The following is a 14,580-nucleotide window of genomic DNA, read 5'->3' as shown; positions in this document are numbered from 1 at the left end:
AAATGTTTCCGCTAAACTTACACAGAACCAGGCCAGCTCCGTCGGAATACACAAATTTTGTAAACAAAAATATTCCATTTATTTCAGACACGTGAATAGTTTTATATCCCACAAAATATCAATGCTTAGATGGCGTCTGCTGAGAAAACAGACATTGATCGGGATTTTGATTCTTCGGAACTAGGAACAAAAGAATAGTAACAAACATTTGATTTTTCTTCTATTTTTTTCTCGTGCATGATTTAACACGTGCCGTGGGCGTCGTGCATTTTCTGATGTAGCTTTGGTTAGATGTGTGTTGACCCAAATAGTAACATACGCCATACTGAGGTACTGTAACTCTTCTGATGACATCAAAATCGTCCAGGATGATTTGAGTAAATTAGAAATATGGGAAAATGAATAATATATTTGTTATTGACCAACCTGATCAAAATTATTTTCCATTAGGATTGGTAATTGACTGTCTTTAAGCCTATCTACCTATCTGCCGTTGACGTCAAACCCCTTGCTGGAACGTAGACCTTTTGCGCATCAAAATCAAAAAGAGAAAGTATATAGTGATAAAAATTTAGAGTGAAAGAAACTAAAAATAACTTTGCATGGTGATATAAAAAAGTTAAAACTTGAGCTTGCAGGATATAACTAGGGTGAGACATGTTCAAGGCTGCAAACTGCAGCACTGAACTGCTCTAGGGTAGGGAGGTGGGTGACACTGGGGGGAAGTTGGTACACTGTTCTCAGAAAATAAGAAAACTTGTAATAGTCAGTGGTTGCAGTAATTAACATATAACTTAGAGAATGGCCATAGCGGACACAACGGGTCATTGGGGTCAGGTAATCTAGGATTGGGATAGCAACCAGATTATGATGAATCTTATAGAAGAGTGATAACCTAGAATCTATACGCCTTAAATCCAGTCGACAAAGGTTTAGGGAGTGTAGCATATCTGTTACACTGGAAGTACGGCCATAGCCAGTCTTGATCCAATGGGCGGCTCTCCTTTGGATGCTTTGAAAGTTTCAGTTTGGTCAGTTTGAGTTTGGGTGTGGGGTGACCATACCTCGGAGGCATATTTGAGCTGGGGTCGGACTAGAGTCTGGTAAGCAATGGTCTTAATGGGTTGGGATTTGACTTTAATGTTTTTTTCGTAAGAACCCTAGGGTTTGGTTAGCTTTCTTGGTTGACCTGTTTATGTGATTGTCCCATGATAGGTCATTTGAGATATCCATGCCTAAGTGTTTAGCTGAGCTGACCAATTCAAGTTGGACTCATGTAGGTCTATGGTTTCGGAGAAAATAGTTTGAATATCACCAGATCATAGAAAGAAAGCATTGTTTTACATGGAAATTAAACAGCATATAAAACATGTATATTATACTACAAAACCATTGTCATTTTGATTGAATTCCAGAAAGGGACTGCATGAAGGGGCCACACTTCTGGACAGTTCAGCGCCTTTAAGTTTAAAAACTCATCATTTTTAAAAAGCTGTTACATGTTTTCCTTTTGATGCATTTGCAACAATGTACCTGTGTGTTTAAACTTAACATAACTAGGTAAAACATCATTTTTGACAATTGTTTATATTAAATTTTATTTCTTTACAAATGACATTCTTTTTTTTTAAGAGGGACAACTCCTTTAAAATATTTTAAGTATCCAATTCTATTGGACAGAACAGTAAAACATGTATTGGACAGATAAGTTGTTTATCAAGATGTTGTTTGTTTACTAATAATTTTTGTTGCTTTGTGATATACTGCTAAACCTTAAGAAGAAAATTATCTAAATATAATTAAATATTTAAATATGTTTATTTCCTAATAAGGTGTTAAGTAAAGCCACACCCGCATCCCTACTCTTTCCACCTTCATCCCTGCATTTGAAAGTAGTGCCCAAAGGTGCTAAGTCAGTAAATCATATAACTTTATAACATGACGTTTATTTATTTGCAGCTGGGATTCAGCATATGAGAAAGAGGTAGAGAACTTTGAAGACATTGGAGATGTTGGAGAAATCTGGTATATATATATGTGATAAACAACTTACTTTTTTTCTGACATTTTTTAAATGTATATTATGTAGTTGTTACATAATAAAATTATATTCTTTCTGTTTCTCTTTAACATGTTTAAGCACCCTAAGCGGCTTGACATACCGTCTACATCCCTGCAAGGGGTTGGGCAGAACATGGCCAGTAGATAAATAGATATATAATTGAACTTGATTTGATAGTTTGCATGCAGGATAACCAAAAATTAAGAAAGACTTTAAACTTTTACCCTGCTAAATTTCTAAAATGTCCATCATTCAATTTGGACAGTACCACTTGTTTATCAAAAGGGTGTTCACTGTATCATCAGCCTGCATGTCTTGGTCTGTACTGGTCGCAAAAGCAAAATCACTTGCCGCCAGCTGCAGCTAAAGATAAAAAAGAAGGTAGATAATATCAATGTAAGATTTTTTGATAATGTTCAAAGTCCTAGCTCACTGATTATATCTTTGCTATGCACAGCCAAACACCATAGCTGGTATTCAAACTGTTAAAAGACTCTTGTACCTGTATAAAGGTTTTTAATCAGTCTGAAATTTTTCGTTATAAAAAGGAAAATTAATGCAAATTATGTTAAAAACTAATTAACAATTTAAAAGTATTATAAATCTGCCTTTGTTAAAAGTAAGCTATAAAAATTTGAAAAATAAAAGAATTAATACTTTTAAAATTTCTCTGCTTTTACATTGAATTTCAATATTATGTGTTAAGATTTCTGGAGTTTTCGACATTGCACATAATTCATTTAAATAGCTATATATATAGATTCAGTATGAAACAGTTTCCAAAGAGGGACTTATCGAAAAATTTTATTATGAAGAAAAACGCCCAACACATTCTGATATTCTTTCAGGTTTGGTGAAGAAACTATGGATAAAATCGCAGATTGGTTGGAGGAGTACGAGAATATTTCCAAGGAAGATTCTATCATAGACCTTGGTTCCGGGAATGGAATGATGTGTATTGAACTTGTAAGCAATAACATTTCATTATTAACCTTAACCTAATTTTTTAATAAAAAAATTCATTATTTATGCCTTGACCACTGAACAAGGGTCAGCTATGCTTAAAGACAATTTGGTAGATTTTGACCAATGATTATACTTCAGTAGATTTTGACCAGTATTTACTATATATCTTTAATTGTTAAGCATTCTGAAAACTTCATACGAGTAGAAACAATACTGCTGGTTCCCTCCCATTTACTGATGGGGGAACTAGTCTGTTCCACTGATCTGTCTAAGCAATAATATGTAGTATAAACATGTGGAAGAGTGTAATGGGGTAGATGGATAGAACCACCACCCTTCAGTAAGCCAGCTTGATCATCTGGCTTCTTTATATCATTATGAAGGAATTCCTCGTCCTAAATGGGTTATGAACCCAACAGCTCTAGGTTAGGGGTCACTACTAGGCCATGGAAGTCCCTGTAATACAGTAAAAGTATTTTGTACTCCGTGTTGTTTAATATCAACATGCACTCGCTGAGCCACTACTCTTCAGATTTGAAGCATTGTTCTGCCCAAAATAATTCTTTCTCAATAAAAGATCAGTAATTTTAAACTTTGAAACATATATATTTATCTGACAGCTTGATTATAAGTTGAATTTTTATGGAACAAACATATGTTTGAAACACTGAACCTCAAAATATTCCATTAATCATAAAGGTCAGTTTCTGTTTTCATTTTCTTCAGAGAAAGAGAGGTTTCTTGCAGCTCACCGGAGTTGACTACTCAGATCTGGCTATAACATTGTCAAAGTCGGTGGCCAAGTCGGAAGGCTTTGAAGACATTAAATTCACAGTAATTGCTATTTTAAATTATATATTTATCTGTATCCACTATAGAAAATACATTAATTAAGTGTGGTTGAATCTTATTAGTTCGACTATTCGAAGAATAAGTAGAGCTATCCTACTCACCACGGCGTCGGCGTCACACCTTGGTTAAGTTTTTCGTACCAGTCCACATTTTGACAAAGTCTTTTGAGATAAAGCTTTGAAACTTTCAACACTTGTTTACCATCATCATGGCCAGTTATAGGCAAGAGCACATAACTCCATCAATGATTTTGGCTGAATTTTGGCCCCTTTTGACCTAGAAATCATGGTTAAGTTTTTCGTACCAGTTCATATTTTGACAAAGTCTTTTAAGATAAAGCTTTGAAACTTTCAACACTTGTTTACCATCATCATGGCCAGTTATAGGCAAGAGTACATAACTCCATCAGGGATTTTGGCTGAATTATGGCCCCTTTTGACTTAGAAATCATGGTTAAGTTTTTCGTACCAGTTCATATTTTGACAAAGTCTTTTAAGATAAAGCTTTGAAACTTTCAACACTTGTTTACCATCATCATGGCCAGTTATAGGCAAGAGCACATAACTCCATCAATGATTTTGGCTAAATTATGGCCCCTTTTGACTTAGAATTCATGGTTTAGTTTTTCGTACCAGTTCATATTTTGACAAAGTCTTTTAAGGTAAAGCTTTGAAACTTTCAACACTTGTTTACCATCACCATGGCCAGTTATAGGCAAGAGTACATAACTCCATCAGGGATTTTGGCTGAATTATGGCCCCTTTTGACTTAGAAATCTTGGTTAATATTTCGTACCAGTTCATATTTTGACAAAGTCTTTTCAGATAAAGCTTTGAAACTTTTAACACCTGTTTACCATCACCATGTCCAGTTATAGGCAAGAGTACATAACTCCATCAAGGATTTTGGCTGAATTATGGCCTCTTTTGACTTAAAAATCTTGGTTAAGTTTTTCGTACCAGTTCATATTTTTTGTAAAGTGTTTGACATATGATATGGCTTTGAAACTTTTATCACTTGTTTAGTATAATAGTCTCTGTCTGTAGGAAATAACTCTGTCGTCTGTTTTGTCTGAATTATGGCCCTTTTTGGACTTTGAAATTGCCTCATATATTGCCATTTAGTGCAAGACTTATCGAAATCAAAGTAATACAGGAACATTGTTTGTCTAATCTATTTATTTATCCCCCCGCCAAAGGCGAAGGGGATATTAGAAATGCTCTCCGTCCGTGCGTGTGTGCGTGAGTGCGTCTGTCCGCAACGATCTTTGTCTGGAGCATAACTCCAAAAGTACTGGAGGGATTTTCTTCAAACTTCATACACTGATAGAACACATTGGGAGGAAGTGCAGTGTACAAGAACAATAACTCTACCTTGCCTATTTTTTGAGTTATTCCCCTTTATCTTATTTTCTTAAAAAATTTTGTCCGGAGCATAACTCCAAAAGTACTGGAGGGATTTTCTTCAGACTTCATACACTGATAGAACACATAGGGAGGAAGTGCACTGTGCAAGAACAATAACTCTACCTTGCCTATTTTTTGAGTTATTCCCCTTTATCTTATTTTCTTAAAAAATTTTGTCCGGAGCATAACTCCAAAAGTACTGGAGGGATTTTCTTCAAACTTCATACACTGATAGAACACATTGGGAGGAAGTGCAGTGTGCAAGAACAATAACTCTACCTTGCCTATTTTTTTAGTTATTCCCCTTTATCATATTTTCTTAAAAAAAATTGTCCGGAGCATTTCTTCTTCATGCATAGAGGGATTTTGATATAACTTGGCACAAATGTTCACCACCATGAGACAGAATGTCATGCGCAAGATCCAGGTCCCTAGGTCTAAGGTCAAGGTCACACTGAGAGGCCAAAGGTCAGATACAAGAATGACATTGTCCGAAGCATTTCTTCTTCATGCATGGAGGAATTTTGATGTAACTTGGCACAATTATACACCATCATGAGACAAAGTGTCATGCGCAGTTCCCTTCTTTAGAATTACCTCCCTTTGTTGTTACTTTAAATAGCTTTTATTGTAACTTTTTCATTACTAGTTGTAGGGAAAAATCGAGACAACTTTTCTGTAGTACAACATGCATGCTACATCCAATTTTGAGGTGTATTTTGACCAATCTCTACCTGGTTAAGATTTTTTTGTGGACTTGCAATTTTTTTTTTTTTAAGATTAACTCCCCTTAGTTGTTACTATAAATAACTTATATTGTAATTTTTTTATAATTGACCGTAGGGAAAAAACAAGACCACTTTTCTGTGGTACAACATGGATGTTACTTTCCAATTTTACATGTATTTTAAGATATCTCTACCTGGTAAGGAGTTTTTTGTGGACTTAGAAAAACAAAAGACTTACAGTGATTACTAAACAACCACAAAATTAAAATTCCATTTGCAAATACAGCTGCTAGAGTAAAGAAATTTGCTGTGACGGGCATATATTGTGACATTCTGGCACTCGTGTTCCCTGTAGGCTTTCCATTCCTTCTTTTTACAGTAGCCATATAGAAAAACATCATAGTTATACTGTTCATGAAAATTAATAAAATTTAGCAGTAAACCACCTCACCACTGACTTATTCTTTCTTTCACATCTTTAAAAACCCTGATGCGGACCACAACTAAATGGTTCTTCAAAGCTTTCCCCAAAACATACTTTCAGACACTAACTTGCCAGGAACTTTAGCCTTCAATTATAATATGCCCGTCGGGGGGATTGGCCATGTCTAACATGGCTCTTGTTACTACAGTGAAATTTGCTAAATGATGTTACCAAGTCTTGTTTGTTGTGTACATGTATATGATTTTGAATTATCTTTAAATGTGTGTATGATTATCTTTAAATCTTAATAATGATATAATAATGGTAGTAAACAAGAGTGTCAATTTCAAACATTATTCAAAGAATGTGTGTACAGCTAAAGGAAAGAACAGGTGGTTTGACCATGACTGTTCAATAATGCATAGAGAAATTAGACAATAAGGTAAATGTATGCTTCAATGCCCATACATTAAAGGACTTTAAAGTTTTCATAATTTAAAAGGACGATACAAAAACGGGCTTAGGGACGATTTGAGCATTGGGACGGTGGAGGTGGGATACCCCCACCCATCTCCCTCCCATGAGCTGGGTCCAGGGTGGTCCCGTGAAAATTTTGCATATTACTAGAATAAATAGTGCAATTTGGCGGCTTCTTGGACTGCTCAGTAGCTGTTGAACATACCCGTTTTCTTTTCGAGTTTTCACTCCTATTTACAGTTTACTGTGTTCAAACACTATAATGGCGGTACTATGTTAGATACAGACAATGTTTTGACATGGTAGAACCAGTACAGTCTAAGTAAGGGATCGAGCAGAAGACTCATTATAGTGAATCCATGGAAATACGCTGAAACCATTGAGGGTTGAATGAACGGGGTTCAGGGTTCTTTTTACTGGAAACGCAAAATTGCGAGGCTTATTATGTTTTTTTTATCCCCCCGCCAAAGGCGAAGGGGATATTAGAAATGCTCTCCGTCCGTCCGCAACAATCTTTGTCCGGAGCATATCTCCAAAAGTACTGGAGGGATTTTCTTCAAACTTCATATACTGATAGAACACATTGGGAGGAAGTGCAGTGTGCAAGAACAATAACTCTACCTTGCCTATTTTTTGAGTTATTCCCCTTTATCATATTTTCTTAAATATTTTTGTCCGGAGCATAACTCCAAAAGTACTGGAGGGATTTTCTTCAAACTTCATACACTGATAGAACACATTGGGAGGAAGTGCAGTGTGCGGGAACAATAACTCTACCTTGCTTTTTAGCTCACCTGTCACAAAGTGACAAGGTGAGCTTTTGTGATCGCGCGGTGTCCGTCGTCCGTCGTCCGTGCGTCAGTGCGTCCGTGCGTCCGTAAACTTTTGCTTGTGACCACTCTAGAGGTCACATTTTTCATGGGATCTTTATGAAAGTTGGTCAGAATGTTCATCTTGATGATATCTAGGTCAAGTTCGAAACTGGGTCACGTGCAATCAAAAACTAGGTCAGTAGGTCTAAAAATAGAAAAACCTTGTGACCTCTCTAGAGGCCATATATTTCACAAGATCTTCATGAAAATTGGTCAGAACGTTCACCTTGATGATATCTAGGTCAGATTCGAAACTGGGTCACGTGCCATCAAAAACTAGGTCAGTAGGTCTAAAAATAGAAAAACCTTTTGACCTCTCTAGAGGTCATATATTTCACAAGATCTTCATGAAAATTGGTCAGAATGTTCACCTTGATGATATCTAGGTCAAGTTCGAAACTGGGTCACGTGCAATCAAAAACTAGGTCAGTAGGTCTAAAAATAGAAAAACCTTGTGACCTCTCTAGAGGCCATATATTTCACAAGATCTTCATGAAAATTGGTCAGAACGTTCACCTTGATGATATCTAGGTCAAGTTCGAAAGTGGATCACGTGCCTTCAAAAACTAGGTCAGTAGGTCTAAAAATAGAAAAACCTTGTGACCTCTCTAGAGGCCATATATTTCACAAGATCTTCATGAAAATTGGTCAGAACGTTCACCTTGATGATATTTAGGTCAAGTTCGAAACTGGGTCACGTGCCTTAAAAAACTAGGTCAGTAGGTCAAATAATAGAAAAACCTTGTGACCTCTCTAAAGGCCATGTTTTTCATGGGATCTGTATGAAAGTTGGTCTGAATGTTCATCTTGATGATATCTAGGTCAAGTTCGAAACTGGGTCACGTGCGGTCAAAAACTAGGTCAGTAGGTCTAAAAATAGAAAAACCTTGTGACCTCTCTAGAGGCCATATATTTCAAGAGATCTTCATGAAAATTGGTCAGAATGTTCACCTTGATGATATCGAGGTCAAGTTCGAAAGTGGGTCACATGCCTTCAAAAACTAGGTCAGTAGGTCAAATAACAGAAAAACCTTGTGACCTCTCTAGAGGCCATATTTTTCATGGGATCTGTATGAAAGTTGGTCTGAATGTTCATCTTGATGATATCTAGGTCAAGTTCGAAAGTGGGTCACGTGCCATCAAAAACTAGGTCAGTAGGTCAAATAATAGAAAAACCTTGTGACCTCTCTAAAGGCCATATTTTTCATGGGATCTGTATGAAAGTTGGTCTGAATGTTCATCTTGATGATATCTAGGTCAAGTTTGAAACAGGGTCATGTGCGGTCAAAAACTAGGTCAGTAGGTCTAAAAATAGAAAAACCTTGTGACCTCTCTAGAGGCCATACTTTTGAATGGATCTCCATAAAAATTGGTCAGAATGTTCACCTTGATGATATCTAGGTCAAATTTGAAACTGGGTCACATGCCGTAAAAAACTAGGTCAGTAGGTCAAATAATAAAAAAACCTTGTGACCTCTCTAGAGGCCATACTTTTCATGGGATCTGTATGAAAATTGGTCTAAATGTTCATCTTGATGATATCTAGGTCAGATTTGAAACTGGGTCAACTGCGGTCAAAAACTAGGTCAGTAGGTCTAAAATTATTAAAATCTTTTGACCTCTCTAGAGGCCATATTTTTCAATGGATCTTCATGAAAATTGATCTGAATGTTCACCTTGATGATATCTAGGTCAATTTCGAAACTGGGTCACGTGCGATCAAAAGCTAGGCCAGTAGGTATAAAAATAGAAAAACCTTGTGACCTCTCTAGAGGCCATATTTTTCACGAGATTTTCATGAAAATTAGTGAGAATGTTCACCTTGAAGTTCAAAACAGGGTCACGTACCTTCGAAAACTAGATCAATAGGTCAAATAATAGAAAAACCTTGTGACCTCTCTAGAGACCATATTTTTCAGTGGATCTTCATGAAAATTGGTCAGAATTTTTATCTTGATAATATCTAGGTAAAGTTCAAAACTGGGTCACACGAGCTCAAAAACTAGGTCACTATGTCAGATAATAGAAAAAACGACGTCATACTCAAAACTGGGTCATGTGGGAAGAGGTGAGCGATTCAGGACCATCATGGTCCTCTTGTTTTTTGAGTTATTCCCCTTTATCATATTTTCTTAAAACATTTTGTCCGGAGCATAACCCCAAAAGTACTGGAGGGATTTTCTTCAAACTTCATACACTGATAGAACACATTCGGAGGACGTGCAGTGTGCAAGAACAATAACTCTACCATGCCTATTTTTTGAGTTATTCCCCTTTATCATATTTTCTTAAAAAAATTTGTCCGGAGCATATCTTCTTCATGCATGGAGGGATTTTGATATATCTTGGCACAAATGTTTACCACAAGGCGGAGTGTCATGCGCAAGAACCAGGTCCCTAGGTCTAAGGTCAAGGTCACACTTAGAGGTCAAAGGATACAAGAATAAAAACCTTGTCCGTAGCATTTCTTCTTCATACATAGAGGGATTTTGATATAACTTGGCACAAATGTTCACCACCACGAGATGGAGTGTCGTGCGCAAGATCCAGGTCACTAGACCTAAGGTCAAGGTCACACTTAGAGGCCAAAGGTCAGATACAAGAATGACTTTGTCTGAAGCATTTCTTCTTCATGCATGGAGGGATTTTGATGTGACTTGGCACAATTATACACCATCATGAGACAAAGTGTCATGCGCAGTTCCCTTCTTTAGAATTACTTCCCTTTGTTGTTACTTTAAATAGCTTTTATTGCAACTTTTTCATTACTAGTCGTAGGGAAAAATCGAGACCACTTTTCTGTAGTACAACAAGCATGCTAAATCCAATTTTGAGGTGTATTTTGACCAATCTCTACCTGGTTAAGATTTTTGTGTGGACTTTTTTGATTTTTTTTTTTTAAAGATTAACTTCCCTTAGTTGTTACTATAAATAACTTATATTGTAACATTTTTATAATTGACCCTAGGGAAAAAACAAGACCACTTTTCTGTGGTACAACATAGATGTTACTCTCCAGTTTTAGGTGTATTTTATTATATATAAGGTATCTCTACCTGGTAAGGAGTTTTTTTGTGGACTTTAAAAAACAAAAGACTTACAATGATTATTAAACAACCACAAAATTAACATTCCATCTGCAAATACAGCTGCTAGAGTAAAGAAATTTGCTTTGACGAGCATATATTGTGACATTCTGGCACCCTTGTTCCCTGTTAGCTTTCCATTCCTTCTTTTTACAGTAGCCATATAGAAAAACTGTTCATGAAAAGTATTAAAACTTAGCAGTAAACCACCTCACTACTGACTTATTCTTTCTTCCACATCTTAAAAAACCCTGATGCGGACCACAACTAAACGGTTCTTCAAAGCTTTCCCCAAAATTAATACTTTCAGACACTAACTTGCCAGGAACATTAGCCTTCAATTATAATAAGCCTGGCGGGGGGATTAGCCATGTGTAACATGGCGCTTGTTTCTTTAGTCTGAATATCCGTGGAAATATTTTGACCCCATTCTTCAATCAATTCTTCGAATAGTCGAGCGCGCTGTCATCAGACAGCTCTTGTTTTTGTCATGTAATGAATTTGTTGTTATGTTATAATTTACATCTATATTCACTGAGCACTAAGTTTATCTTGGAATTTAGATTGAGGTATTTTTAAAATTTGATTGTTCTATCCAGTTTGCACAGCAAAGATAAATATTTTTTAGCATTAAGGTAGAAATTTAATAAACATAAACATAACTTGCATGAGGTTAGATAGGAAAATGAAACCAAATATATTGCATTTGTGAAAGATTTTGCATGAACATTTATAAAATTTCATTTGCTGAAACTTATTAGACATGCAAATTAGGAGAGTTATTATTTCCTCCCTTTTTTGTTTAACTTGGTTAAAAGCCAAGAGATGTTTGAAATAAACTAATTGTTAAGGTACGAACATTTTTTTGCACCCCCCCCCATGAGTGGTGGGGGCATATAGATTTGGTCTTGTCCGTCTGCAGTTTTTTGACGCGCCTAGCTCAAAAAGTATTTGATATAAATTGATGACACCTTGCATGAGTCTTTATCATGATATGAACTTGCGCACATCCTATTTCTAAAGTTATGGCCCCTGAAATAGTAAAAAGTGCACATTTTCACCTAATTATGTGTCTAGCTCAAAAAGTATTTGATGTAAATTTATGAAACCTTGCTTGGGTCTTTATCATGACGTGTCCTTGCACACTTGGCACTCTTCCTGAGAATCTTGGCATTTATTACAAAGTTATGGCCCTTGAAATAGCCAAAATAGTGGATTTTTTGTTTGTGATGCTCATAGCTCAAAAAGTATATGGCCTAGAATAATGAATCCTTTTCATAAAATGTTTGTTGAGGCTATACCCCATTAAGACTGCAAACATTTGAATTATTTTCCCTTATTTGTGACAACTGTACCAGTGGGGGGCACACCATGTGTCCTACAGGCACATTCTAATTAAAACTAGTCTTGCCTTTTGATCATACAATTATTTGTTGAAAGATCACTATAACTATTAAAGCTACTTGACCACTGTTTAGGTGAATTTTTTTAACCTGTTCATTTCCACCAAGTGTGGCATAGAAGGTAAACATTACACTGAAAAATGACAAAGTGGGTGAAAATTAAAGTTAGATATTGGTAAAAATGCAAAAAGAATGTGATTTTTCTACTTTATTTCAAAAGCACTGCAACGGTTTACTACTTTCTGCACAATATTTTTGGTTATTCGTAAGAATATCTTGCAAAAATCTTATGTCAATAAGTTTGTATTACTACAAAATTTTATGCCAACAATGATTTTACAGTTTCACTTTAGCTTGCTGGCAGCAAATGATTCTGCCTTTGCGACCAGTGAATACCGAGATGAGGATGGTCTGCACTGTTCGCTGTTCAGTTGGTAAATTTTCAGTGAACACCCCTTCAAATAATAAATGTTATTACACAAATAGAATGATGGACCAGTCCATTTTAGAAATTTAGCAGGTTGAAGGTTAATACGTTTATCAGGGCAGTATAAATTTGTCTCGCTTCTTTGTTTTAGACAGGAGATTTAATCACAGAACAAAGACCTAACCCATGCACCTGCTTGACGAGGAAATATAAAGTTGTTTTGGACAAAGGAACCTATGATGCAGTAAGCTTGATGCCTGGAGATTCTGTTGCCGCTAGAAAGCAATATTTGCAGACAGTAAAGGAGATCATGGGAGCAGAAAGTTTGTTTTCTATAACTTCATGCAACTGGACAAAAGAACAACTTTTAGATTTCTTCAAAGAAGGTAAATGAATGCATTTCTTATTTAAAAGGTCCATTATGAAAATATTGTGTATTGCAACACTGTCTTTGTTTACAAGTTGCTCGTTTGTTATATCATATTTTGGGACCAAAATAGTGTTTCACACCTAGAATGAAACAAGGACATCTTTATTAAAAGGTTTTGCCCACTCTGAGAACAATACACCACTGTAGATTTCACATTCACACTGGTTTAATTTCTGTATGAATTATGTTTGAATCACTGTACCACATTTTGTGTCCGCTCATTTACTTCTTGTATTGATCTATAGTATACCTGTTCCTAATTTTTTTTATATTTGTGATATATATTAACAGTCTGTCACTGAAGGTTACTTTTACAACTTTAATTTAATACTGTAATTTCAACACTCGTCTATTGAGAATTTCAATTATAACAAATTACCAAAAAGAGATAAATTTCTAGTTATTACCAGTTATTGCAATATCATATTTTGTTACAGATTTCAAGCTTGAGGCACAGATTCCATTCCGAACATTCCAGTTTGGTGGACAGACAGGAAGTACTGTAACCAGTCTATTGTTCAAATTGAAATCCTGATATTATTTGTAAGTTAGAAATAAATGAAATCATCAATTTTCTGGTTATGAAATTTCTTCTAGGATAATGTTCCATCAGTTGTTGATATGACTGTGTAATACAAATAGTAACATGCAATTATATTTTACTGGATAGGCAGGAAACCAGTCCAGTTTTCAAATTGAAAACTAAAATCCATTTGTTTTAGCAGTAATTAGAGAAAACTTTATGATAAAAGGGCATATCTCCCCAGTATTGCCTCATTAAATGCTGTTTTGTGTTTAGATGGGTATATAATAACTACATTGGAACTTCTTTCAAATCCAGCGACCTGTCTAAATGCACAAAAATAGCATTCCATTCTTATATTTACATTTTTGTTGAGCCTGCTGGCGGTGAGCTTGACATACTTGTCACAATGGCGGTTCGGTGTATGTGCGTGAGTGCATCCATGCAAGTTTGTCCGGGCTGTACTTTTCCATGGATCAAGGGATTCTTAAATAACTTGGCATGTTTGCCTCAATGACACGGTATGTCACGTGCAAAAACCAGATTGGTAGCTTAAAGGTCAAGGTCATACTTTGAGGTCGGTGCTGTTTTGCTTGTCAGGGCTTAACTCGGCTTCTTTAATACTTTGGCAGAAATGTTTGCCTCGATAAGATGTGTCATGTGCATTAACCAGATTGGTAGCTTAAAGGTCAAGGTCATACTTGGAGGTCAAAGGTCAAAACTTGGTGCAGTTTTCCTTGTCCAGACTATACTCAGCCATGGATTGAGGGTTTCTTAAATAACTTGGCACATTTGTTTGCCTAAATGAGACTGTCAGGCATAAGATGAAAGGTCAAGGTCACACTTAGAGGCCAAAGGTCAAAACTTGATGCAGTTTCTCTTTTCTGGGCTGTAACTTAGCCATGGGTGGAGATGGACAGAAAT

At 36.0% G+C, this 14,580-nt stretch overlaps 1 protein-coding gene across 1 annotated transcript; it reads left to right on the top strand.

The window, feature by feature from the left end:
• The first annotated feature begins 4 nt into the window (after nt 1–4).
• LOC123528772 (EEF1A lysine methyltransferase 2-like) lies at nt 5–13,704 on the top strand. The gene is made up of 6 exons (XM_045308757.2): nt 5–197; nt 1,960–2,025; nt 2,911–3,028; nt 3,755–3,862; nt 12,855–13,089; nt 13,571–13,704. The coding sequence occupies exons 1-6, from the start codon at nt 130–132 to the stop codon at nt 13,666–13,668; spliced, it is 693 nt and encodes a 230-aa protein (XP_045164692.2). The 5' UTR covers nt 5–129; the 3' UTR covers nt 13,669–13,704.
• The last annotated feature ends 876 nt before the right edge of the window (nt 13,705–14,580 follow it).

This window comes from Mercenaria mercenaria, chromosome 13 (genome assembly GCF_021730395.1).
Source record: "Mercenaria mercenaria strain notata chromosome 13, MADL_Memer_1, whole genome shotgun sequence".
Lineage (NCBI taxonomy): Eukaryota > Metazoa > Mollusca > Bivalvia > Venerida > Veneridae > Mercenaria > Mercenaria mercenaria.
The sequence above is the reverse complement of the archived record's forward strand: the minus strand, read 5'-3'. Positions and strand labels throughout refer to the sequence as shown.

Bases quoted from the DNA above. Each gene is read 5' to 3' on its own strand.
- LOC123528772 (XM_045308757.2), top strand. From the start codon at position 130: ATGGCGTCTGCTGAGAAAACAGACATTGATCGGGATTTTGATTCTTCG. The intron at 198-1,959 runs GTAACAAACATT...ATTTATTTGCAG, and splicing joins GAACTAGGAACAAAAGAATA to CTGGGATTCAGCATATGAGA. The intron at 2,026-2,910 runs GTATATATATAT...ATATTCTTTCAG, and splicing joins GGAGATGTTGGAGAAATCTG to GTTTGGTGAAGAAACTATGG.